This window comes from Corylus avellana, chromosome ca10, assembly GCF_901000735.1.
Source record: "Corylus avellana chromosome ca10, CavTom2PMs-1.0".
Classification (NCBI taxonomy): Eukaryota; Viridiplantae; Streptophyta; class Magnoliopsida; order Fagales; family Betulaceae; genus Corylus; species Corylus avellana.
In genome coordinates this window covers 17457226-17484664 of record NC_081550.1, presented here as the reverse complement: position 1 = coordinate 17484664, position 27439 = coordinate 17457226, and the positions used below count along the sequence as shown (strand labels likewise).

Below are 27439 nucleotides of genomic sequence, written 5' to 3'. Positions count from 1 at the left end.
GCCATGAGATTACAATCATACTGATGGAAGCTATCCGTCTGGTTATTCCCATATGCAGCAATAGATGGAGTATTAGGCATCAGCAACATTCCAAGGCTATAATATCAAACCAACAGCTCTCCACCGGAATAATTTGAACTTGCGGCATATCTAAAGTCAAACCAAGCCAAGAGACCCGTCGTGAGAGAGAGTGAACATCAATTATCATTCATCACATACCAATTTAGGTTCCATTTGTTAACACCTTTTAGATGGCATTTTTTTTCATTTTTGTTTGAAAAAATTGTTTTGATTTGACATAAAATAAAGTAGTTTTGAGTATTTTGTGTTGTAGCTTTAGTGAGAGCCAGATTGTAATTGGAAACGCCCAAGAGATGGTTTAATAACACTATGAAATGCAAAATTAATAAATTTCAGACAACAAAAACTGCAGCCAATCATTCATTCAATCAAGCATTCACTTGCATTCATGAATATTCTGTTAGCATCCCACAATATACTCATTACCCCACAATACTCTCATTACCCCAAGTTTTGTTTCAGCCTCATCAAAAGTGGTGCCTGCGATTTCAGAAGGGTATGGAAGTTTCGCCCCTCTCTCAGCCTTAAGCTCAGTAACATCCACAACACACATCTGTAAGTGCTCCAGGATCGTTCCGTACCATTTTCCATGAACCTGATGCACCTTTCCCTTAGCTATCTCCTCTCCTTTGACACCTTCAAGCACAACATACTGGCCCGGCCTGCGCTCAACAAACTCTGCAGGGCCAATATCAACAAATTCTGCCAGGGAAGACTCCGTCTTCTCACCACTACCGGTTCTCGACATGCTTTGAGGGTCTCTTCTCTCATTTGATGGGACAATAGCATCTTCACCTGGAACTGGCAAGTCACCGGGCACTGCTCCTGGCCCACCTTGCTTGTCTGGGAGGGCACTGTCGATGTCTGATGTTGCATGAGCATCTTTAGCTGAGCGGGCCAGCCTGGCTTTTCGATTATTCAGCCTGTTGACAAAAACATAAAAACACATGCATATATAAATTTTAGTGACAAACAAAACCAGCAAAAAGAACATGGGAAAGCAATAGGCTACAGAATGATGCAATATAAGAAATATAATGCGATGCAAATAGTGTGCTTATGTCAGTGGAGTGCATTTATCAATAAATCAGACAAACCAATCAATATTAGAGTTCAATCATCACCCAATAATTATTATGGAACTTGTTCACTAGATGCTTGTCATCAAAGATTGGAAGGAATATAGCAAGAATGTCCAAGAAAGTCAAAGCTAAAAGTCATCATCAGAAGTGTCTTAGGCAGGGAGGACAAGTTGGATGGCCTTGCTGCAAACCCATTTTTCCCATGTAAATTTCCCAAATACCTCCCCATGGTGCCACTAATATTTCATTAGCAAACCTCTATTCCAACCTCCACTGAAGCAACATCTATTATGCTTCTAAGAACCTTGAAGGCCAACAATGTTCTCCGATGCTTTCTTTTGTGCAGACAATCAAAGGAATCAAGAAAGAGTCTGACAAGTAATTTTTTCCTGAACCAGACTCCAAAAGAGGTGAAAAGAACGGAGACAGAGGAAGCAGTTCACACAACATTGAGAACCACCATTCAACTGAAAGGATAATGCCAATGAATTCATTTAAACTATGGCAATGAACTGCTTTAGTAGACCATCTTAAAATTTGCTAATAGGCGTATTACTACCTTTTGAATAACCTCAGTCAATTCAAATTTCTTAAATACCAGGAGATCCCTTGCGAAATTCTTCACAATATTGCTATAAACTACTGTCTTTACACCTAGAATAGACAAATTTCAAAAACCTATGGTTTACTTTCAGTCTTCTTCGATTTCTTCTTTTATGTTTAATTTTCACACCAGGCCCATGACTACTTCTATCTTGTAAAGAGCTTGCAAGAAGAAGCTTGGGATGAAAGTACTAGATTCCATTTAGAAATCTAGATGGTGAGAACTTTTGGTAAGTTTGGGTCATGTGATTCTACTCTTGGATGTGCAAGCCTTTTACTTCATAAACAATGGTTGAATACATTCTTAGAGCAGCTAATTCAGACTGTCAAATCCCATTCATCTTGAGCACCATATATTTTTTGCTATGCCCAATCCCATCTGAATCAATGAAGGCCAAATGTACTAGAGAATGGAAATAGGTACAAATCTCAATTGACAGACATCTCACTCTACAATGTTTGCACCTTGTTTACGATATCTTTTCTTTTCTGGCAAGTTACTAAGGGTGACAGTGTATCAATTCAGATTCCAAGCTGTAAATATATCCATTAAAGTAATCAGCAATTTTCCAATTATTCATTATTTGGATTCTACGAAGTCATAGGAAATGGTAAAATCTTACAGGAAGCACTCCAAGACCCAACCTGTCACATTGATTATCAATAGGAGCTTTAAGTGAAACATCAAAAAGGAAAGAGTTATTTGTATGTGCTAATGTGAAGAGATGAGGCTTCCTCACCAGTTTTTTAGCTGCGAAGATGTAACTTCAGAACCCTGGAAAAGACAATGTAGGAAAATCTTAGGGAAGAAAATATGCTTTTGTTTACAAACAGAATTAACTTACATATTTACCAAATATGAGGATCATTTGACGTACATAAGGACTTAGTTTATCAGCCCATAATTGTATTGAAGCTGCATTTCGCTGCATATCAGGTTCATCCAAGAGGGCCCTCTCCATTAGTGTTATCTGTTTATCATTCATTATAGTTCGCTTCCGTTTTTTCCGCTGCTTTTCTTCACACTGAACCATTATAACCATTTCATCCTCTGGCTTTCCTCCAAACCCACCCTCTTTGATCTGCTTCTTGAATTTTGAAAACTCACCATTTTCCTTTTGATCAGTAGCATTTTTTCCTCTTGAAGAGCTTGTATCTGAACCACTTGTTTCAACATTCTGAACATCTCTATCGATCTCTCTCAAACCTCCAGACGCACGCTTACCAGATATACCTTTATCTTCCCTCCTACTTTGCCTCATTACATAATCACCTTGATCCCTATGATCACTTTTGACATAAAAATGCTCCACTTCTTGAAAAGCAGAATTCTCTGACATTTCCTCCTTTAAGTTACTTCTTCTGTTATTAGATCTTGGAGGTTCTTTTCTCGGAAATGGTGATGAGAATCCCCCTGTACTCTGAGCCTCCTACCAGGAATCAAACTTTACCTCTCAGGTCACTATGTTGAGAAAAAGCTACATCACCATTGGAAAACTCAACGAGACAATTTAGAAATTGACTGATTCATATTTGCTTCAAAATTTAAGACGTATACTGTTAGTGATTGTAATAGAAAGTATGCCTTTATTACTAAGAGCACTCCCAATGGCTTAGCTATTTCCTCTTTTTAGCTAAAATGGCTAGTGAAAAGACAAAAAAAAAAAAAAAAAAAAAAAGCATCCATCAGCTAATGTAAACACAAATGCAAAAACCATTGAGTTACAGTACCACGCCACAGGTGGCATTAACTGTAGCGCAATGCATAACTTGTTTTATTATTTCTCCTTCCATTCACTTTTTTTTTTTAACATTTCTCTCACCCCTTTCTATCACGACATAGACAAAGGTTTGCTTTTCTTCCTTCAACCCTTCACGAGTTTACTGGGTGTCTTATTCTTTGTTGAAATAAGTATGATTTTAACAAGTGAACAAAGCAAGGGCAGCTTCTTGATTGGCATCGACTATGGTCCCATTCAATTCTTCTTTACAAACCTTGCGATATTCAAGTAGCCAGCATCACTTGCCTGAACTTGACCCTCTCTCTGATTTTTCAGGCCCTTTTACTGCTGGCACATTGTTTTATTGTTGCAAATCTTGTTTGGGAAATCATTGATGAAACTTCTTTTCTGAGTGTTCTTGGTTTTATCGTATTGGAAGCAAACACACTCTATCCCTCAACCCTCTTTCCTTGCGCCTGTAAAATTTCTCTCACCCCCTTTCTTTCATGCCATGGATGAAGGTTTGCTGGGGTGGTGATTTGGTGATGCTGGGTTGGTGGTGGAGGAAATCATAGGTTGGTGATGGTGGGGAGGAGTCTGATTTTTCTGTGACATTGGTCTGATTTTAGTCTGAATAAAAAAAAAATTTAAAAATATTATTTTTTAATAAAATAGAGAAGAAATTTAAATAATCAGTTGGATGCATGGTCTGAAAAGTGGTTAGCTAAACTAGAAAAAGTGGATTTTGGTTAGTCATTTTGCATTAAAAATATAGATAGATAAGCCATTGTGAATGCTCTAAACTCTGGTACTTCTTACATTTTGACAAAATTAAGCTCATTTTGTCCACTCAATGACTCCTATATTCAATTTTTACAGCCACTAAGAAAGTCTTCTTCATAAATCTCCCCAGGTGATTTAAATATGAAATAAAATGGTTTGACCAAAACCCAATTCAAATTCCACATCAGCCAAACGATGTGATCATCAAACATGAATAACATGAAATAATATTGGGCATTCACCTGATGATTTTCACCAATGTTGAATTTGGAAAACTTATCCCAAGATGTTGACTCTTCAAATTTGTTATCCTTGAATTTGCTCCAGCAGAACGATTTAAACACATTGGATATTTATGAGAGATGAAAAAGAAAAACAGAAAATAAATGTAGTAAAGAATAACAACATAGATATAACATTAACTATTGGAAGGACAAAAACTTTACTTGAACTCGATTTTCTTCTAATTCACCAGAAGTGATTACTGATTGTAACTGGTTAAAGAACACCCTGCAACGAAAATTTGTATAACAAAATAAAACTACAGTGCAAATACAGGAAGTTAAAACAGAAAATGTTTGTTCTGTATTCATAGATACATGTTCACTATAAAGAGTATAAATAGCATAAATAACAGAAAGATACAAGGACGTAAACATATATTTCTGAGAATGTTGGGGCAGACCCTCATTTGCAGGCGGAAGCCGCATGGAAAAAAAAAATTTGAAGGAGCTTAACTCATAGTTGGTAGCTTATTCACCATATCTTTTTGGTATTGACATGCAAGTGATAGTCTTGGGTTGCTCAGGGAGGAAAACTATGTAGAGTGGAGAAAACTGCAAGAGGTCATATTGCTTCTTCATTTTCCCACTTGAAAAACGGATTATTGAGATTATTGGTGTCAACCCAAGTGATTATTGTACTCTTGATGTTGCTATATATCTACGGATGCCTAGATAGAGTTATTTGTAGTCCCACTGTCTTTGTTTGGTTGATTTATTTGATTTGTGTACTGATTCACACAAACGAAGAAACAGGAATTTTCTTCATTCCCTTTTACATTTCCTTCCCATTTGTTTCACAAGATATTTTAGGTGAAAATCCATTTTTTTGCACAACATTTGACTTTGTTTTGTGCAGCTACAAGGTGGCATTAGAACTTTATGGGTTAGTGGAGAAATACATAGGTATATGGTTTTTGTTTTTGATAAGTAATTGTTGTATATATCAAAACACCAAGAGGGTGCAACCCAAGTACACAAGAAGCATATAAAGGGAGCGCCAAGAAGCACCCAACAAAGCCCTAAGCTCCCACGGAGCACCCACAAGAGACCCAAGAAGAACCACCCAAGAACCCTTGAAAACAAACACCCACAAGAAACACCCTACACAAAGGTTAACCCGCAGAACCCAACATCCCCACAAAATCACCCCACATCCCTAAACCTACTCGAGCCACCGCCCCTAGCCTCAAAGTTAACTGAGCATTCCAAATTCTTGAGCTCCCTCTTACCTTCGACCGTAGGAGCATAAAAGTCTTGCTCTCCCTCCTCATCGATGGCATCCAAAAGACTTTCCTCATTCCATCGAGTAGGCTTCATCGCAAACTTCGACGCATCGCCCCTCACCCCCAGCAGCACCTTTTTCTAATGCAGCTGTTTTGCGTCCTAATCCTTCACACGCAGTGAATACTTGGAATGTTTGACTAACAGAACATTCACAGGTGCAGGATTTATAGGAGCATCCTCCAAATCCGGAGGAAAAGAGAAATGTTTCACCGGTGAAACAGAAGCCACCATCGGAGGGACAGAAACAGTAGCCGGAGAAATAGAAACAGCCGTAGGAGAAGGAAGTTGTTTCACAGGCGAAACAGATGCCACCAGAACAACCGTAGCCACCACCGGAGAAACATAAATAGCCACAAGAGAAGTTCTCCGACCAAAGTCCGTAGTCGCCAAGCTCGGGGAACTTGACGTAGCCACAGGCTTGTCGAAGGATCCATTGGAAACCACCAACACCGAGCTCAACTTAGGATACACCGACGAATCATCAGACTCCACGAGCGTCGATGGCAGAGCATACTCCGGAAACTCAACAAGCACAGAGACAAGGACCGCGCCGAAATCAAGTTCCAACTCCAGAATTGAATCCAGATCCAGATCTAAACCCGGATCCAAATCCAAAACCAGATTCATACCCAAACCTGGATCCAAATTCAAACCCGAATCCATATCCAAACCTGAATCCACATCCAAACCCAAATCCAGACCTGGGTCCAAATCCAAGCTCGGATCCTGCTTCAAACCCGGATCCACACTCATGGCCCCCAAACCATCAAATGATATGCCAATTTCTAGTGGGTTTCACCTGTAGGACTGCACTCAACCCATCAAGGACCCGGACCAAATCCTCATGAGAAAACCCGAGATACTTCTTTAACCACCAATTGACTAAAAAGCCCTTCATCTTCTTCCTTCTCAACCCTGCAGTAGCCGCCGCCAAAGAGTCACCCTTTTTCTTTCTCTTCGACAATCTCTGAGGGATTATCGACACGGGCTTCTCCAACTCATAGCAGTCCACCGCCATACGCGTCTCATCACCACCGCTACCCTTCCCAAGGCATTCCACCGAATAAGGCAAAACATCGAGGAGGCAAGAGGACATGAGCTTCGGCATTTTCCTTACCTCTATGCCAGACGCCGCACATATCACATTTGCAAACGACCGCCCAGTAAACACACCCGCCAAAGAGGGAACCTTAGAATCCTCCGAATCTAACCCTTTCTCCTTTGTCACAATCAATAGAAGCAACTCACCAGCAAGCCGCCACCAACCTCGCCCATTTCTACCTTCTGGGATCCAAATGACACCTTTATGTCCACCCTCAACATAGATGCCCACCTACAAGAACCTTCCTGCCTTGTTACCCCCCCTCCTCCCTGGTGAACCATCAGCGCCTTCCCATCCTCCCGGTAAGCCTTGGAGAAATCCTCCTTCACCGGAGACAGACATGCCTCCTCCAACGAATCCACCAACCAGGAAGATGCAGGATGACTCACACAGATAGCCCCTATGAACCCTTTTCTTTTTTCCTCCAGACGAAGTTTCGAATCCTTCGCCGAGAAAATGAAAGTTTTAGCTTCCACGGAGAACTGACACTCCATCTTTAAACCTAATCCACCGAGTCTAGCGGAAACACGCCTGCACGCGCCTCCGCTAGAGAGAACGGCGAAAAATTATAGTTTTTTTTTAATAGGTAAACACAACTCAAATACCCTTGCGGGGGGTTAAACCTATGACATTACCCTCCACCATGGGTAAGGAGATGCTATTTGGTAAAGATCATGTGCTGCATGTTTTTTTCAGGCATTTTTCGTGCCAAGGTTGGGGTATACAGAGCCAAAGCATTATGTTTGATTAAAACTATCCCTAAAACATCTAATCATCACATTTTGGTGGTGGAAAGTGATAAGGTCTTTGGTTGATAGGGCCGGCAAGCTATGGAAATGATGAAGGCCAGTTTTATTTAAATAAAGTTATGTAAGATGCTGGTAACCATGTTGCATTCAAAATTATACATGACAAATCATTACAGTAGTTATCCAAAAGTTTTCATGCAGTTCCTCGAAAGTCTAGCCAAAAAAATAAATTGAGAACAGGTAAATGGTCAAGGTCTAAATCACCTTAAGAGCTGGACATCCTCCTCATTCAAGAAGTTAGGAATTAATGATTCTGCGTGGCTTAACAATGAACCTACACATACAACATACTTGTAAGGAATGCAACAACATTAGCAATTATGCCAACTAATAATAATAATAATAATAATAATTGAAGAGTGATAGTTACGGAGGTTCTCGCAAACAGTCGCAGCTTTTGGAGCATCAGGATTAAAGGAAAATCCAGGCAATGATTTAGATAGGTCTATTTGCAAGCACTCCAAAAAATTGAGAAGGAAGAGGTTCCTCTCCTGCTCTGTGAATCAAAACAGAAAACTTGGTTAATATAATCAAGAAAAACTGCTATGAATGATCAACTTGTAACGAGATTTAGAAAATCATCGGTAGAGAGTCAACCTTCACAGATGTTGGGAACAAAACAATGGAGATTTGCGATTACTTTGACAAACAATGATGTTCTCTGATGTTCATAGGAACCCTGGGGCATGCTATTCGGATTTAAAGTAAATTCTAAATTTGTTCCATTGGGTAGACCCAATGATGAACGTTTATCCAAAAGCCATCCAGCTGCTGTAAATGAATCATACTCAACACTAGCATCTTCTTCCCTCAATGGGAGATTAGACGAACACCAGCTAGATAAAAAATCTCCTTGAGGGAGTGAAAATATTGCGGTCAGAACTTTAGTCTGGAGTAACACACAAAAGACATAGTCACAAACCTCATAAAGATCCTCATCAAAAAAACAAACCTCATAAAGACAAATGCTCTGATGGCAAATACAGATGTATGTGCACTATATCCATCAAAATTACATGTGGACCACACAATGACTTCTCAACTGTTAACAAGAAAAGACAGTAATTCAATTTCCTGTAAATTTTTTACTTCATAAAGAATCAATAAACTATAGCTTCGATGTTCTGTGAATATATGAAAGTGTACTAGTCTTAAAACAGTCACTGCCATCATATGAAAAGTAGGATAATGGAACTGAAGCAAGGATTTCCTTATTGGTAATTAAATGGGATAAAAAGCACATATCCAGACTTTGAGGTTCGGTAACGCTTACAAAGTGTATTGTAACATAAGATCGAAAATTAGAATCATCAGAGAAGATATCAGCAAGACGCATTGCATTGAGTTGCAAAAACCCCATTGGGTAACTTCTGCCAGAAGAGGAAGCAAGATGCTCAGGGTCTCTACCAAGTGCAGTTTTCAAAAGCCCAAGAACCTATATCATGACAATTTGTCAATGGAAGCAGATTGACAGTAAAAGCAGGTTTTGTACATGGAACAGAGTATCTAGATCAGCAGTAGTTTAATCCTGAAGATCAACCAAGTTTAGTATTACTAATAAATGCATTTTGCAAACCACTTGTGAATGAGAGCACCCAAGGGGTCTTCCATAATGAATTTGATTTCTACTCAAATAATCTTTTTTTTTTTTATGGGCACTCAATAAAACCAACCTCCACTTATGGAGTTCAGTACCCAGAGAAATTGCTAATACATGGACTATTATAGAGAAGTATTTAAAATAATGTGACAATCATATTGTCATAAAATTTTTGGTTCACTAGATCCAAGGCAAAAACTCCCATTGGTCTTGCTATGCAGAACAAGCCAACATGCTGTAGCAGCACTTGCTATGGTCTAAGAGAGGGATGACTCGTTTGAAATTACAGCAAACTAACCTCTAAGGCAACAGACTTTGCCAAATTCAGGCTTTCTGGCGAGCTGGCAACTTCATCCAGGTAAGAAATGCTTTCTGCTTCACACAGACTCAACAGCTGAGAAAAAGGGAGTTATGACTGGATCAATGGAAGAGGTCTATACACAGGTGCATCAACTATCATGTAATAGATAAACTGCAGTAGATTCTAAGCAACTTAAGCCTCCAAGTAAAAGTTAACACTATAGTTTCATCAATGACACTCACAATTGATAGGACTTTAGCTTTCATCCTAGAGAGAGCAGCCACAAATCTGGAGGAACCCATTAAAGGTGGTACATCTAACTTCAAGATGGCTCGAGCTAGAAATAGAACCCCACCCTTTCCACATAGCTCCTGAAATAGTTCCATTATCGGTTACTTTATCAAAATAACAAAAACCACAGATTATTTAGGGAAGTAAGCACATGAACACAAGTAAATGGGACCTAAGACTGAGATCCATCAAGCCAATCTTTCATGAAATATTAACATACTAAGATGACCTTAAACATTGATTCCATTATTGCTGCAATCACATTTATAGTTGGAAGAAGAAGAGAAATTTGGCACAAGAAAAAAAACTGTGTTTATTCCACCATAATGCTTCATACGTTTACAGGGGTTTTAAATAAAAAAAAAATAAATAATAATAAATAAAAAATAAAAACAAACTATTATGGAAAGGTATAGCATATTACAATCAAAATAACAAGAAATAAATCAAATCAAATCATAGCATATCATAGGTTTCCATCTTCAACACTCCCCCTTAAACTAAGGCAAAGAAGTCTTGCACATCCAGCTTGCATAAGATTGAATGAAGAACACTACTAGACAATCCTTTGTCAAAATATCCACAAGCTATTCCCCTGTTTTCACATATGGTGTGTAGATTATACCCGCTCGGAGTTTTTCTTTAATAAAGTGCTGGTCAATTTCAACATGTTTGGTTCAATCATGTTGGATTGGATTGTGAGCAATATTAATTGTAGCTTTATTGTTACAATATAGTTTCATAGATCCATGGAAGGAAAACCAAGCTCTTTTAAGAGTATTTTAAACCATAACATTTCATACACTCCATGAGCCATGGCTCTAAATTCTGTTTTTGCATTGGATCTGGCAACCATTGATTGTTTCTTACTACGCCATGTAACCAAATTATCTCCCACAACTGTGCAATAACCTTTCTTGGACCGTCGATCCATAATAGATTCAGCCCAATTTGCATCTATATATGCTTCTATTTTCAAGTGATCGTGTCAAGAAAACAACAGTCTCTTCCCTGGTGAGGATTTTACGTAGCAAGGGATTCGATTAACTGTTTCCATATGAGGCTCACGAGGCGAATGAATAAATTGACTCACCACACTAACAACATATGCAATGTCAACACAAGTGAGAGACAAATAGATCAACCGGCCAACCAATCAATGATATCTACCTTTATCCACCAAAGGACTCTCACTACTTTCTCTCAACTGAACATTTACCTCCACGAGATTATCAATGGCTTTACATCCAAGCATCCATGTTTCCTTGAGTAGATCAAGAATATATTTTTGTTGGGAGATAAACGTACCATATTTTGACCCCGTTACCTCAATGCCTAGAAAATACTTCAAACTGCCCCAAGTCTTTTATTTCAAATTCATTTGTATGAGACTTCTTAAAGTTTTGTATCTCCTCATCATCATTTCTTTTCAAATTCATTTGCAAGAGACTTTTTTAAGTTTCATATCTCCTCATCATCATTTCCTATTATTACAATATCATCAACATGCACAATCAGAGCCGTTACCTTTCCTTGAGAGGAATGTTTGATAAAAAGTGAGATCAACTTTGGAAGAAGGGAAGAAGAAGAGAAATTTGGCAGAAGAAGAAAACTGTGTTTATTCCACCATAATGCTTCATACGTTTACTTGGGTTTTAAATAGAAGAGAAATACATACTATTATGGAAAGGTATTAATAGCAGATTACAATCAGAATAATAGGAAATAAATCAAATCAAATCATGGAGAATCAAATCATAGCATATAAGAAGTTTCCATCTTCAACATTTATGTCCGCCAAATGGAGATTCTGACAATTCAAATCTCCCCTCTCGGTAACTAGATTCCTTAGCTTTTGACCCACATAAAAATTGAGTTAAGGTAACGTGACAACAACATATATCCAGGCCACTTCTGCTTCCGGTTTTTCAAACATGGTTAACTAGTCCCATCTCTTTTGTCCTTTTCAAACTTGTCTACTGACCATCATAACTTACAGAAAACACAAAGGAGACACTTCCTAACATTTGAATCTGCACCAAACACATTGAAGAAGAAAAAAAAAAAAAAAAAAAGGAAAAAAGAGGTTCAAGTTGGAAAACCTTATTCCTGAGTAGGCGCTCCCGAAACATCTTTTGTTGACACAATGACTGAAGAAACTGTAAAGAAGCCTCACATTGCAGGCATAAATAGTTAACTACTTGTTCAGCAGTCAGATTTGAATTCGTACAGAAATCAGCATGGTGGGCTGACAGCTTGATCTCAAGAAATCCAACGGCTGTGCGAACTGCTCCAAAAGCTGCATCCATAAACATGTCAACCTGCCACAAAAAGCTGCACGATCAGTGAATGCATAAATTATGTGAGCCTGCAGAACTTCATAACTCAATGAAGGAAAAAGGTCAAAATGTGATTTCGGTATCTTAATTATGTATCAGATTCCAATCTCCTCCCTAAACTTAGGGCCCGTTTGGTTCCCAGAATAGACCTATGGAATAGCCATTATTTATTTGGTAGGGACTTATTCCTAGAATAATCATTCCCTTACAAAAAGGAATAGCTATTCCTCTTATTTTATTCCTCTAAAAAATAAGAGGAATAGACGTTTTTAGAAGAAAAAAAACCATTTTTTTTTCAACCCTAAAACCCTTGAAAAAAAATTGAAAACGTTAAATTCTGTAAGCCGGCTACCCACAATAGAACCCGAGAGTGGCCGCACCACCTCTGGAGTACTTCCGGTGGAACCCCGAGGTGCTCCGGGGGTGGTTGCCATGAATTTGGGGATGGCCTAGCCACCCACAATAATTCAACGTTTTCAATTTTTGAGTTTTAGAAAAATAAGAAATCATGTGGGTTTTTTCTAGTAATTTTAGTTCAATTCCAATTATGGCATATCTCTTGTCACCAAACTAAGGAATAAGAATAACTATTCTATTTCGCCTTCCTCCATTCCAGTACTAATTATTCATTTTCCTAATGAAATACCCATTCCGCGTACCAGACGAGGCCTTATTAATTGTTTCAATTTAGTCCTAAATTTTAAAAACTCCTCAATGATACCGTTACCTTGTCTTAGCATCACCATGCGAGTGGCAATCGCTAATATTATAGACCACTTTTAGTATACATGTACTCACAATGTTGACCTGACATGTAACACCACATGTGGCTCTCAAAATCTTGACATATGGAGACACATGACATGCATGTTAAAAACCACAATGTTTTCTATTTAATTTACTATATTTTTAAATATTTAATTCATATGTCTCCATATATTCTATTTTTTGAGATCAACATCTAACCTAATGTTCACATTAGCAGTTGTCTTTCACATAGTGATGGAAAGGCGGAGAAAGACTAAATTGAAATAATCGATCATCCAGGGAGGAAATTGGAATCTGACACAGTTTTCAATCACCAAAATCATATTTTGACTAAAAACTATTTGGCAATTAATATGGATCATAGACATAACGGATATGAAAATGTGGACTAACTTATAGAAGAACATAACTCAAACATACAAACAGGTAGCTCTAGAGACAGACCGCCTAAATGGTCCAGCAGGACCTTCTTTCTAAGAGTAGCAGCTTAAACAAATCATGTGGTCTAAATTGTACCTTAGGGTGTGCAAGCAATACATGAACAAGATCTTGCCACTGTGAAGATATGCATCCTGGTAATAGATATAGACTGCTTGTCAAAAGTGCGGAATGCATAAGGCTAAGGGGAATATTACCAAAGTTATGGTTTTCCTGCATCACAAAAGCCAGTCTGAGTAAAGATAAACAGTATGGAAGATAGACCTCAAAGGTGAGACTCAAGGAGAACCTGTCTATAACCACCAAGAATGATAAGTAAATAAAACACCAGGTCCAGCAGCTGTTCCAACACTTTTACATCATCTAGCAAAATCTGTAATATAACTATCAAGAGAACGTCATAATGATGTATATAGCAATCAGTAGAAAATCATATTTTATTCTCTTACATTACTCCCAGAATCTTCAGTAAATGCTAAACAAGTATCCAGACTGTTGGAAAGAAAGATATGCAGGAAAAAGTAAAATTAATGCAACTGACCAGAACAATCTAGAGCGCCCAGATTAATGACCCCTTATTACGTAAAAATTTTTTTATAAGTAATTCAATTTCATTAAAAGCACAGAGAGGCGCACCCTTAGTACATAGGAAGCCCTTAATTATGTAAAAAGTATTTAGACACTAACAATAAAGATCCAAACACAGAGGAAAGTCCCAAAAACCTATAGTGAGAAACATGGAAAATATTCAGTTTAAGGATGCAAAAATTGGCATAACATTTTATATTTGCAACTTGCAAGATACCAATGACAACCAAGAAGGCCAACCCCAATCCCCAAACTACTATAAACATGGAAAATATTCAGTTTAAGGATGCAAAAATTGGTATAACATTTTATACTTGCAAGATACCAATGACAACCAAGAAGGCCAACTCCAATCCTCAAACCGGGAGAGGGGGTAGGCGGGTTGTTTCTCTGTTGAATGGAAGTTTTAAACAACAACCACCACCCACCCCCCTTCTTCCCACATGACATGCATACCGCACTCCTTCCCTCTCATTCACTTTGCCTAAACGAGAGTATCACCAACACAATCATATAGTAACATAGGTTGTAATATCTGCTAGCAAGTTCGTTATAGGTTATACCACATATGTAGTTTCAAGTCTCTGAATTAAGTTAATTGATGACATTGCCATACAATTTGTGTTATGCATTACACTGCACATCAAACAAGTACAAAAAAAGAAAAAGAAAAAGTAAAACAAAAACAGATGGCAGGCATAACTAAAAGTAACCTGCTCAACTTTAGCATGCCGGGGTGCTAAATCACACAAGGAATGCAAGAGCCGAATACCACGCAGCATGTATTCGAACAGAGCCTCATCTCTGTCAGATGACATAAGAACTCCAAGAAGGTGCAAAGGAAGAATGGCTGCAAGCTTGTCCATATCAATCTGATACATGATGCATTAATAGAAAGGTAAGAGCAGGATGGCATAATAACTATGATGTTAACAGTTTTGTCTGACCTTTATCAGTGATCCTTTTTCCGTATGGTAGTGAATAGTAAAATTTTCTGAATCCCTCAATAATTTAGTAAGTTCCTGAGAGCTAAGCCCATGTAACTCCTTCACCGCTGATATTAAGTCAATGGCCTGCACATACAGACAAATTGACCTTATTAATACGTGTGTTTGTGTGTGTGTGTGTGCGAGAGAGAGAGAGAGAGAGAGGGAGAGAAAACTAAGTCCCAATAACAGAAATTAACTTGAAATTTTTTTTAATAAAAAAGTAAAACAGCAGTCCACATCAAATAAATAAACGGGAATTTTAAGTATCTGTGCGCGTGTATAGCACCAGTTTTTACTTGAGCTAATAATTCTGACCTGTGCAGCACTACATGATGGTTCTTCCTTTGCATGCCTCATCCTTGAGAATCGAGAGCCACGAAAAAGAAAACCTTATATAAGGAAAAATATATGGATATAGAAAATTAGTACTATGTAAGTTAAATGACCATAACATATTCAATCATGTGAACTACAGGAAAGGCAAAGAACTTTAATGTGTTCAAAGCCACCTCAAGTGCTAATAACTATAAGGGTTACAAGCTTTCAACCTCTCATCTTTCAAACACAAAAGCCAATGCATCCAAATTGTGGGAAAAATCCCATTAACCTAGAGTTCATGCTCAACACCATGAGAGCCACTCTACCATGGGAGGTTAGTCTTCAACTAATAAAGTCAGCAAGTGGCCCACCATGGCTGATATGAGCTCATACCATGACACACTGAAAATCTCTTGCCAAACATCCATGCCAAGAAGTTCCCGGAATGCACTCCCCGTGTAGGGAACCCATCAAATCCCTAAAGCCAATGCCCACTTATCAAGCTCAAAGTCACTTCGCATCCCTTGGTGGACAAGAATTGACAAATCAAATGGCTTCCATCACAATCGATATCCTCAAAAAAGGAAAGCTATAGAGCTAGTTGCACGTGCTAGTAAGTTGTAACAAGTTTCTAGCGCACACATGTAAATAACATTGACGTGTTAAGTGTGAAACATTAAAAAAAAAAAAAGCCCTAGAACCCAAAGGTATTATTATATTCAATTAAGCCCTAAAAATTTGAAGTTTCCAAGATTTTTGCACAACACCATGCCTTAGTGAAATTAATTATCATGAAAGATTGATTTTTCAACATTGTCTTGCCAATGTACAGTAGTTACCCAAACAAGCTCCGAAAAGTGTATTGTTTTAGTTCGTACCCAACGCCCAACGGTCATATTGGTGCAAAATGCAAAATTCAACAACCAAAATATTCTTACAAAAGTCAATTGGGTATTACATAGAACACTCACACACTCATATTCAAACAAACACAACCAAAAACAACTAAAAATAATAATAATAATAATAATAATTAAAAAAAAAACTAAAAACACGCATTAGAAAAACCCTAGATTCAGAGCAAGCAAACGGAACTTCAAAAGAACCCTACAAATGCAAGAGAGTTTTGGGACGAGTCTGCGTACCGCACAGTACAAACGAAAAAAAAAAAAAAAAAAAAAGGAGCTTGAAGAACTGTGTAAAAAGAATTCTGAGTTCAGAAAGCTGACCAGGGAACTGTACGGCCCGTGTCGACGAGCTTCGAGAACGAGATTGGAGCGCAAAGAAGATAGAAAAATTCGCGGGTGTTTTTGGGGGTTAATGTACACTTTGATGTGGGTATTGAGAAGTAAACCTTATGGTTGAAGAAAAGAGGACTACGTAATTATTTTACGCTCTTATTGCTGATACTTATGGTTCGGTGACTATGGTGCGAAGCGCGCTGGTCAAGCTCATTCTTAAGCCTGCAGGTTTCATAAGCACAAGTGGTTTTGACTAAGGTCCTGTTTGTTTGGATAATGTATTGAGCCTCATTTTGTTTTTTACTTCTTTTTTTTTTTTTTTTTAATGTTTTAATATAAGTAAGTTATTTTTCTATATTAATGGTATAGAAAAGTATTTTATTTATTTTAGTTTTGAAAAAAGAGTTTTACTTATACTTAAAAATGAGAGGTTTTTTTTTTTTTTTAGATGGGCATTTTTAAAAGTATATATTTTTTAAAAAATTATTGTTATTATTTTCGTTGTGGGTTTTTTTTTTTTTTTTTTTAGGGAAAATCTTAGGCTTTAATTGATAATAGGAGAACCTTGCTTAGCAAGGACAATATTGTCAATACAACGAGGGTTATCCTCTCTCCAAACATGATCGGATGAAAGAGAAATAGTTAATTTTGCTAATCTATGTGCAATTTCATTTGCTTCCCGTTTGACATTATATACTAACCATGATTATAAACTGTTTAGTATGACTTTGGCATCATTCACAATCTGTCCATATTTGCTCCAACAACTCCCGTCTCTTTGTAAGGCCAAAACAATTTAAAATGCATCTCCCTCCATAATAATGTTTTGGGTTCCCAATTTTTGTAGAAGTCCACCGCCATCCATGCCGTCACCATCTCCGCCACAGTTGGGTCAGAGATGTATTTATTGGAAGAGCACTATGAAGCCAGCACCCACCCTTCGTGATCTCTGGCTAAAATCCCCACACCCATTAGCTATTTGGTTGCATCCATTACAGCATCCCAATTGAACTTGAGCTTCCCCACCGGTGGTTTCTTCCATATCCCCCTTGGCATCACCCGAATTGGGGAATTAGGCCTTTGCCTGGTAACAACTGTGTGATATTCTTCGATCGCGTCGAGGGCATTACGCACCAGTTGGGAGGGGTTTGTAAAATTCCCTCCAAAAACTACTTCATTTCTGCGCAACCTAATTCTCCGTGCCACTGTGGCAACTATCTCCATATCTCCATCATCTATTCTTTCCCTAACAGTCCCCATTTGTTGTGGCTTGTTAGTGTGATGAGAGTTGGCTCCATTAAAGCATCACTATGATATGAGTAATATTATATACCACATAAATATCCTATAAACATAATATAAAGTTGATACAACAAAGTTTAGTATCTATTGATTTTGTGTTTTTTTTTTTAAACTAGGACTTATCCAAAGATATTAAATCTTACCATGTCCATCAGCTTTGTAAAATATTTATATAATATGTAGTATTACTTGTCTGATATATGTATCGAAGTTAATCAATTCATCTTATTTCCTTTCTATATATAAAATTTATTGATAAGGGTTACTATATGAGTAATGTTTGGAATCATTATTTTTATCAGCCTTGATAAAAAAAAATTTCCAACTGAACAAGTGAAAGTGAGACCATTACAATGAGTAATCCTGAATAGTCAGGCATGTGGGTTGGGAGGCCAACGAAGTGCCCCATCGGCCATTGCTTAGCGAAACTCGCATTGGCCAATCTTTAGATCAAGTATGGATGGAGGATGGTCCCATGTGCATTCAGAACATTGTATATGCCGAGCAAGATTTTTTGGTTTAATTTTATAAGGACTCATTTAAATTAAAAAAAAAAAAAAAAAATCCCCTCAAAAAAGGCTAAGAAAAAACTTTTTTATCCCATGAGATAAAAAAAAAAAAAAGTGTTCCCGAGCGTTACTATAAAAAGTTACAAAGTCAACAAATTCTAAAGCAAGGTTGAGAGCTTGATTTGTTTATACTCATTATGATAATCTTTCCCCGGCCTCCTCGTTTCCTGTTCTATAGATAATCGGCAGTAGACAAAGCAATCGAAATTGATAAAATGTTAGATTAAATAATAAATATTTCAATAGGAGCTCAACAATGTGGCTGTAGTTTAGTGGTGAGAATTCCACGTTGTGGCCGTGGAGACCTGGGCTCGAATCCCAGCAGCCACACTTTTTGAACATTTTTTACGCTTTTTCCCGCTTTTCTCTTTGAAGATTTGAAGACAAATCGGTATGTTTGGAGGAGAGGAAGCACAGATATAGCAACCCAAGGACTCTGAGAATTTTATTTGGATTAGATAACAAAATTAATCCAGAATTTGAATCTGAATAAAATTCCCGATCCTTCTGTGAACAATTTTGACTTATTTGTGTCATATTAAGAATATCGTGACTATTAAAATCACTATTTGATCAAAATTCAATAATGATCAATCACAAGCCCAATGATAATTTTAATAGCCACATTATTCTTAATAAGATACCAGTAGAACACAAGTAAGCCACCTAAAATTACTCACAATCTTCTGAATTCTTATCATATTTGAATCAAAGTCTGGATTTCTTATCCTTAATCAAACTCTGGATTATTTTTGTTATCTAATCCGAATATATATACCATATTTCTCAGTCTCTCTTATATCATATTTTCGTTCTCTGCTTTTTCTCTTTGAAAGTTCAAAAAAAAAATTAAAAAAAAAAACAATGGAGCTTGATCTTTCTCCAAAGTTGGCCAAGAAGGTGTACGGAGACAATGTTGGTGCTTACTATGCTTGGATGAAGGAAATATTGGCGCGGGCAAGTTGGCTCTTGAGAATCACGGGTTTGCTCTTCCTCGTTACTCTGATTCCAGCAAGGTTGCTTATGTCCTCCAAGGTATATATATATATGTTCGTTTTCTGATTTGTTTTGGTTTTTTCACATCTTTATGTTTTGTGGGTGTTAATTGATGTTTCTTTTCCATAGGAAATGGTATAGCGGGGATTGTCCTTCCTGAAGCAGAAGAGAAGGTTCTTGCAATCAAGAAGGGTGATGCCATAGCCCTCCCTTTTGGTGTTGTCACATGGTGGTACAACAAAGAGGACACACAGTTTGTTGTTCTTTTCTTGGGAGACACTTCATAAGCTCACAAATCCGGTGAGTTTACTGATCTTTTCCTGACGGGTTCTGATGGGATCTTCACCGGCTTTTCGACCGAGCATGGGACTTGGAAGACAATGTTGTTAAGACCCTTGTTGGAAAGCAATCAGGCAACGGAATTGTGAAGCTTGATGGGAGCTTTAAGATGCCTGAGCCAAAGAAGGAACACCGAGAGGGCATGGCATTGAATTGCCAGGAGGCTCCATTAATTAGATGTGGATATTGAGAAAGGTGGAAGGGTTGTGGTGTTGAACACCAAGAACCTTCCTTTGGTTGGTGAGGTTGGGCTTGGGGCTGACCTTGTAAGGTTGGATGGAGGAGCCATGTGCTCTCCTGGATTCTCTTGTGACTCTGCATTGCAGGTGACTTATATTGTCAGGGGTAGTGACCGTGTTCAAGTTGTTGGTGTTGATGGCCGCAGGGTCTTGGAAACTACTCTCAAGGCTGGCAATTTGTTCATTGTGCCAAGGTTTTTTGTTGTTTCCAAGATTGCTGCTCCTGATGGTCTTGAGTGGTTCTCCATCATCTCCACCCCCAAGTAAGATTTTCCCATAATTATGTTCTTTTTGAATTGACTTGAACATTAATTTTGAGTTGAGTTGGTGTCGGGTCGGGTCCAGTGAAGTGTTTTAAGACTTATATGCCTTTTCATTCATTGCTGTGGCAGTCCAATATTCACTCACTTAGCAGGAAGGCCTTCAGTGTGGAAGGCTTTATCTCCTGAGGTGCTCAAGGCTGCATTCAATGTGGATCCAGAAACAGAGGAACTTTTCCGCTCTAAGAGGACTTCTGATGCCATTTTCTTCCCTCCACGGAGCTGAACAGAAAAACTAGCTTAATTGTCTTAACCTTGCCCTAGGCCTGCAGGGATTTCTTACTTGTTTATGTTTTGGTTAATATGGTTTGGTTCTGGATATTCATTTGGGTAAAATAGGAATTTGCTTGTGGGTTCTCTAAAACTTTCCATGTTAATGCATATAGCTTTTCCATTTCATTCTGGCCAGCAAATAATTTATAGATGTTCTTTAGCTTCTATTGTGTGTCATTGTTATGCGAGACTGTTTGGCTCCTTGTTTGGGTTCCTATCTCAAGTCCTCCCGAGTAGAGGTATGTGACCATGTGAGATGAGCTTACCTATTCATGCAAAAGCCCATTCTTGGAGCCCTTTGCATAAACAAAGCGGATTCGGAATTGTCTTTCATTCCAAGGCATAACTTTCAGATTCGTTTGAGTTTGCTATACCCCATCACATCGAGCTTCTTATTCATTCTCATTCTATCACGGCAGGAAAACAAGTCAAAATATAAAACTTAAATTGAGTTTAGGAACAATTAGGTTCGAGCTCTCCTATTTGGGCAAGGAAGCTCCTCTCAAAATCTCCTTACTAGAGGGGAAGACTAATCCTAATGGACAACGGTGGTATGCATTTGCAAGCCAAATGCCACCATTGATTAGTCAAAGATAGATGTTAAACATTATAATTTTATTCAATATTTAAATTAAAACAAAAAACACAATAATTGATTGAAATATCACATTAATATTATTAAATAATTATATAATAAAAATTTAATATTGAGCATTACACTGAGTTTAAAGAGTATCTGTGTGTATGATGGATTCAAGCAATCAAACGGTAAATTCAAACAAGTTAAATTATTAAGATGATTTGATTGGAAATAATTTTTTTTTTTTTTTTACATGTCCATAGAAGAATGAGCGGAAAATTCGAACTAGTAACGTTCACTTCATTAAGCGAAAAGATTTTTTTAAATGTAGTTAACAAACAACCTAAAATCTAAAATAGTCCTTAAATATTAAAAATATTTTTTCTGAAAACTACCATCTAAATTTTTTAGGGAAATCATATCTAAAATCCTTAGGTAAACGCGCTTTTTTTAAAAACTCCCTGTGTATTTTTTTCAGAAATTTAATCCCTGGGTCACTCGAAACTACTTAAAAACTCCTTACCGTTAATTTTTGTTAACTTCCGTTATTTGAGTTAAACGCACCGTTTTACTTAAGTCCACCTCAGTAGAATTTTGTATCCTACGTGTTCACATTGGACACGTAGGATATAAAACTCACCGTTTTGGACCATCCAAAACGGTGAGTTTGGCTTAAAATTGAGGCCTTCTTCTTTGAAACTCTCAAGTTTTATACGGTCAAAATACAAGCCTTCCGATACACCTCAAGCGGCAACCCACCGACGCAGACGCCACCGACGCAGACCCCGCCGGCGACAGAACCCACCGGAGATAGAACCCACCGGCGACAGAGGCCACCGGCGACAGTACCCACCGGTTAAATCACCCATTCCGGCGTCAGTTTTCCGGCTAGGTTTCCGTCAAATCACAATATTTTGAATCGGAAAAATCTGGTTTCGACGAAGGTATTTTCCGAAATTTCTTTGTGGGTTTTGTTGATTGACTGAAATGGAAGCCTTTAATAGTTGTTTTTTGAATTTTTTTGTTGTGTTGGAAGCTTTTGGTTGAAACCTCATCCCCAACCTGTTTTTTGTCCAACATCTGTCGAATATTGCGATTTTGAGCCAATATTATTGTTGATTGGCAGTGGGTGTGGTCCACCTTGGTTGTGGTCTTGGAATGAGACAGTTGTTTTTTCGTGTGAACTGGCAAGTTGGTCAAGGGGGATTTTTTCATCTGTATAACTATTTATTTGATTTTTTTGCTTCTCTACTCAAATGGTGGATTGTCGAGGACATGAAAATAGGAATTCTTTGTGCATAGTTTACGCCAGCATCATCATGCTACAATTGACCAGTATTTGTTGAAATTTTTTTTTTTTTTTTTTACCTAATAGTTCATGCCATACTTTTCTATGCATGTCTTTGTTTTTAGGTCCTCCAATATTTTTGCCACCTTTTTAGTTGATAAGAAGAAAGGTCAATTACTGAAAGAAATGTTAATCATATTAGTATTAACATTTGGAAGAAAAATATTTTTCAATGGAGAAAAAAGTGGTATTATTGTTGGGATATGATAGATTGTGGTTGGTTGGGTTTTGATGACTTCGTAAATTTTTTTAGGAAAGTTTCATCATTCTACAATTGAGTAGTATTATATACGTGGTTGGATGTTACGGCTAATTTCTTTTTATTGCATGTTTGATTACACTGCATATTTGCATGTTTGTAGGGAGCCGCCTATGCTCATATACCATCTCCAGCTACTACACTAACAACTTAGTATTGTTTAGATTACAAATTGAGCAGTACTATTTCTGCAAGGGAATCACATTTTAAACAATGTGATTATCTTTTGTTTAGGGTTTATGGTACATTTTTTTTCCCAGTATTGTTTAGATTACAAATTGAAGTGAGAATAATTTTTTGGGAAGCTTGATTTTATTTTTCTTTTATGATCTTGATTATTCTCTCACATGTCAGTTATATATTGTTAGGTTCATATTATAAGATGAACACGAGGAAGAAAGATTTCGGGATAGGATACAATGAAAGTGAATTCTACGATGGGAAGATGAAAAAGGTTTGTGAATTTTATTTAGTGAAACCCATTAGGGAACTGTGATTACTTCTAATAATTGTGGGTTTTACTGTAAAATGAACAGTCAATGTCGTCGGCATCTATAACATCATCGGTGAAAGAGGATATGGAACCTGTGCAGTGTAGGTGCGGACTTACAAGCCCAATTATAACATCCACTACTATAAAAAATCCTGGGAGGCGATTCTATGGGTGTGCTATGTATGACCGTAAAAAGGTATTTGAATTTGGATAATTTGGTTTTAACAAATAGTTATTACTTCGTACTTGTTCGTAATTATCAGATTTTTTTTGTGTAATTACAGAAAGTTGGCCAATGTCGTTTTTTCCAATGGTATGACGAAGAAACTTGTGCTCGCGGAAGGGAGGTCCTACCTGCGCTGTATAAACAAGTTCATTCCCTGAAATGTGAAGTGTCATTACTTAGGGGACAACTAAAGATCCAAACATATTTGTTGGTTTTTTTGTTGGTGATTTGTGTACTGTTGATTTGTCTAAGGTTGATGGGGCATTGAGGCATGGGAATGAGGCAATTAGATTATTATCAGTGGAATAGACTATCTATTTTGTTGTTGTCAAGGATATTGTTTACTGAGCTATGTTGTCCACGTGGATATATGGTTATGGCTTCTATGTAACAATTATGTAAAAATCCAGATTGTTCGTAATTATCAGGTTGGCTGATTACTTTTATGGAACAACTATTTCCATGCATTAGTTTTATTTGTATGCGGCGATTTATGATTATTTGTATGTTGCTCTTAAGTCTGAAATATTGAACCCTACAGTAGAATTTGCAGGCAGAATTAATTTTATCCGTCCACTAATACAATCTGGAATTGGTAATTGCCATGACGAAATTCCAAAATATAATTCAATATACAACAGTGCACGTTTAATGCTTCATGAACAACATTGAATTTTACAAGCACATAAAGTCCCAAAATGAATCCCCCAATTGTTTTTTATATTACAAACATAAAACAAAAAAAGCCGACATATCACTTGATTATGAAATAGGTATACGGGAAAAAGGCAAAATGAAGAGATCTTGTAAGTGATAAATGTGATCATTGTGTGGCACCACTTCCTCGGCTTCTTAGTACACGTGTAGCCCTACGTGTACTACCATGATGTGTTGATTCCGCTGCTGCTTCCGCCTATGGTTCATGTTGGGATTCAAAGAATGCGTTAACAAAAATAATAATTAAGACAAATACCAACATATAAAAAAAAAAAAACCGGAAATCATTGTGAATATTACAAATTAAGCACAAGTATATGAGTTTTTTAAGTGCAAAAAAAAACCGCAGACTAATTTACTAAATTACAACACCAATTTCAGCAAACTTTTAGATACTAGGGGGCAGCTATGGAATCATCGGTAAATAATAGTTTTCTTAATAAAAAAAAAAAACTTGAATTTTACCTGTGACTGAGTAGCCCTACGTGTACGTACACTTGGCTGTGATGACCCGTGGGCTTCTACCTCTGCCTGTCGTTCATGTTGGGATCCAAAAAATGCGTTTAAAAAAAAAAAAAAGGGGGGAATGATCGTGAAATAAGAGTTTTCTTAATCACAAAAAAACTTGGATTTTACCTGTGACTGAGTAGCCCTACGTGTACGTACACTTGGCTGTGATGACCCGGGGGCTTCTACCTCTGCCTGTCGTTCATGTTGGGATCCAAAAAATGCGTTAAAAAAAAGGAAAAGATTATGAAGCATTTCCAAATAATTATTATATTACTTCTACAAACACTTCTTTAAATAGACAATTTTCTAATAGAAATCAAAGATTAAAGCACCCTCCTTAACCTTAAACTTAAAGCACCCTCCCAAACTTCCAGCTTAGAGTTAGCTCCCATTACTTATTGATTATATTTTTTTGATAAGTAGAGTTAGCTTCTATTATAGTATCATCAATGTTTTCTGAAAAAATGCATACACCATCGGACCTTATCCTAAATAGCTATACTGAGTTCATCCATTACATAAGCAAAGACAAAATCACATCTCAATAACCAGTTTCTATTATAGTAAAGTTAGCTTTTTTTGATAACAAAGATTATTGCTGGAGATGCAGAGCAAAATTAAAAGTTACAAGCCAACAACAGGACAAACCAATATTAAGTTATACCTTTTGGTTTTTCCCCATTTTAGAATGACAAGTAATATATATATTTTTAATTTTTTTGACAGCCGTAGAATTGAAGAACTTGGTGACAATATTGGGAATTAATGATGTGGGACACTTGTATGGTGATGACTTATGACTTGGGTTAGTGTGAAGTGCATTCAATAAGCTGCAGCTCAAAGCAGCTTATTGAATGCACTTCACACTAACCCAAATTCGAGCTTAATTTAATTGAAATATACCATAATCTCAACCAGAATTGTGAATAGTACCCACCACCAATTTTAACAAACTTTCAGATATTAGTGAGCAGCTATGGAATCATCGGGAAATAAGAGTTTTCTTAATAAAAAAAAAAAACTTGAATTTTACCTGTGACTGAGTAGCCCTACGTGTACGTACACTTGGCTGTGATGATCCGTGGGCTTCTGCTTCTGGGTGGGGTTGAGCTTGTTGATCCCTACAATAATTTAACCAAACATTCAGACAAATACCAACAATAATTATTATATTACTTGTACAATAATAATTAAGTTAACAAATTTTGGAATATGAACCTTATGTTGTAAAATGTATTTGTTTTACCTGTGCTTGAGTAGCATCTTTTTTCGGCTTATATTTCTTCGGTTTCCACCTCTTCCGGTCTGGGTTCAAAGGTAAATGACAACCTTTATAATTATGCCCTAAACCCCCACAATTTCCACATTTAACAATATATCCACTACGGGTTAGCTTGTAGGGGTTAGTTGGCTCATCTACAGCCTTTCGCCTACTAATCTTTGGTCGACCAGGAGCCCTTCTAATGATAGGTGGCTGGATTTCATCGCATGGATCATCAGCTGGCCATGTCTGTGGACCTTCCATGCCATACACTCGAGCTGCATATCCTTGCATATACTTGTCCATCTTGTAATAATCATCCAAATAATCCTCTGGTTTTTGTTTATGCATGTAAATTGCAGCACAAGCATGTGAGCAAGGGATCCCACTCACCTGCCATCTTCCACATGTGCATGTGCGATGATCTAACCGGACTAAACGCCGTGGCTCGTATATGTCCTCGATCTCAAACTCCAACTCATTCTGCCACCGACTAATACAATTCCTTGCACCACTTTTTGACCTCTCCAATTTTTTCTGGATCTTTGGGCATATTGTGTAGTGCGTCGACCGGATTCCATTCCTTTTCTGCTGGAAGCGTGCCATTATTTGCAGACGAATTTCTTCAAGCATAGTCAGTATAGGCTTAATCCTAGCTTCCTTAATCCACGCGTTGAAGCTCTCGGCCAAGTTGTTTAATAACATATCACTTTTGGTTTGGCAGTTGAAAGCATGTCTGGACCATGATGCCTTCGGTACACCACTAAGGTAATCGTGTGCACCTTTCTCCATTGACAATATATTCTGCATGTGATGGTCAAACGCATAAACATTGGCTGCACGTGCAGCCCCCCACAACTCATCCTTCATAGCTTTCCCGGTGTAGCCTTTCGCTTTGAGGTTCGCATGTAGATGCCGAACACAAAAGCGATGCTCAGCATGTGGCAACACAGCCTCAACTGCAATTCCAAGCCCCTACACACATAAATTTATGTTAAATTATATGGAACAACATAAAGGAATAAAAGGAATAAAATAACACAATAAGAACATAAATAGTATTTTACACTAAATACCTTCTGTCTGTCAGACATTATAGTCCAACCAAGTCCGCCTTCTGGCCCGCATAAGTCCTCCAATAAAATGGCAATGAACCACTACCATGAATCTCTTGTCTCTGCCTCGGCCACAGCAATTGCAATGGGGAACATGTCGTCGTTGCCATCCTTGCCTATGGCACACAACAATTGCCCCCCATATTCCCCCTTTAGATGACAAGCATCTAAACAAATTATGGGCCGACAACCATGTCTGAACCCCTTCTTACATGCATCAAGACAAATATACATCCGCTGAAAGAATACTCCATCTCTGTGTACAAAAGC

The 27439-nt window shown here is 37.6% G+C and overlaps 2 protein-coding genes, 1 non-coding gene and 1 pseudogene across 5 annotated transcripts; 2 read left to right on the top strand and 2 right to left on the bottom strand.

Annotated features, from left to right (window-relative positions):
- Nucleotides 1–407: 407 nt before the first annotated feature.
- On the bottom strand, nucleotides 408–16849 carry LOC132163303 (nodulin homeobox-like). 3 transcript variants are annotated; one of them, XM_059573538.1, is made up of 18 exons: nucleotides 16612–16849; nucleotides 15379–15431; nucleotides 15022–15147; nucleotides 14788–14946; nucleotides 13776–13859; nucleotides 13565–13699; nucleotides 12044–12262; nucleotides 9893–10021; nucleotides 9648–9743; nucleotides 9023–9184; nucleotides 8347–8638; nucleotides 8120–8245; nucleotides 7954–8023; nucleotides 4717–4780; nucleotides 4513–4581; nucleotides 2612–3196; nucleotides 2507–2565; nucleotides 408–1004 (listed from the first exon to the last, which is right to left on the bottom strand). In XM_059573538.1, the coding sequence occupies exons 2-18, from the start codon at nucleotides 15418–15420 to the stop codon at nucleotides 482–484; spliced, it is 2940 nt and encodes a 979-aa protein (XP_059429521.1). In that variant the 5' UTR covers nucleotides 15421–15431; nucleotides 16612–16849; the 3' UTR covers nucleotides 408–481. The 3 variants fall into 3 exon arrangements, with proteins under 3 accessions (XP_059429521.1, XP_059429522.1, XP_059429523.1); XM_059573539.1 differs by lacking the exon at nucleotides 16612–16849 and adding an exon at nucleotides 15612–15726 and having other exon boundaries at nucleotides 2507–2541; nucleotides 2645–3196; nucleotides 15379–15452; XM_059573540.1 differs by lacking the exon at nucleotides 16612–16849 and adding an exon at nucleotides 15612–15745 and having other exon boundaries at nucleotides 941–1004; nucleotides 2507–2541; nucleotides 2620–3196; nucleotides 15379–15452.
- Nucleotides 16850–18751: 1902 nt separating this feature from the next.
- Nucleotides 18752–18823, top strand: TRNAH-GUG (transfer RNA histidin (anticodon GUG)). Its single transcript has one exon. It is a non-coding gene; the product is annotated as a tRNA-His (tRNA).
- Nucleotides 18824–19357: 534 nt separating this feature from the next.
- Nucleotides 19358–20613, top strand: LOC132164731 (glutelin type-D 1-like; annotated as a pseudogene).
- Nucleotides 20614–23349: 2736 nt separating this feature from the next.
- Nucleotides 23350–27148, bottom strand: LOC132163057 (uncharacterized). The gene is made up of 5 exons (XM_059573258.1): nucleotides 27131–27148; nucleotides 26448–27029; nucleotides 26040–26360; nucleotides 25857–25914; nucleotides 23350–23432 (listed from the first exon to the last, which is right to left on the bottom strand). The coding sequence occupies exons 1-5, from the start codon at nucleotides 27146–27148 to the stop codon at nucleotides 23350–23352; spliced, it is 1062 nt and encodes a 353-aa protein (XP_059429241.1).
- Between the last annotated feature and the right edge of the window lie 291 nt (nucleotides 27149–27439).

Coding starts and splice junctions, on each gene's coding strand:
- LOC132163303 (XM_059573538.1), bottom strand. CDS start 15,420: ATGAGGCATGCAAAGGAAGAACCATCATGTAGTGCTGCACAG. Junction 13,860..14,787: donor GGCATGCTAAAGTTGAGCAG/GTTACTTTTAGT, acceptor GTTATATTACAG/ATTTTGCTAGATGATGTAAA. Junction 12,263..13,564: donor TATTGCTTGCACACCCTAAG/GTACAATTTAGA, acceptor TTTTTGTGGCAG/GTTGACATGTTTATGGATGC.
- LOC132163057 (XM_059573258.1), bottom strand. Junction 25,915..26,039: donor AAGATGCTACTCAAGCACAG/GTAAAACAAATA, acceptor AAATTATTGTAG/GGATCAACAAGCTCAACCCC. Junction 23,433..25,856: donor ACGGATCATCACAGCCAAGT/GTACGTACACGT, acceptor TACACTGCACAG/GTTCCATATCCTCTTTCACC.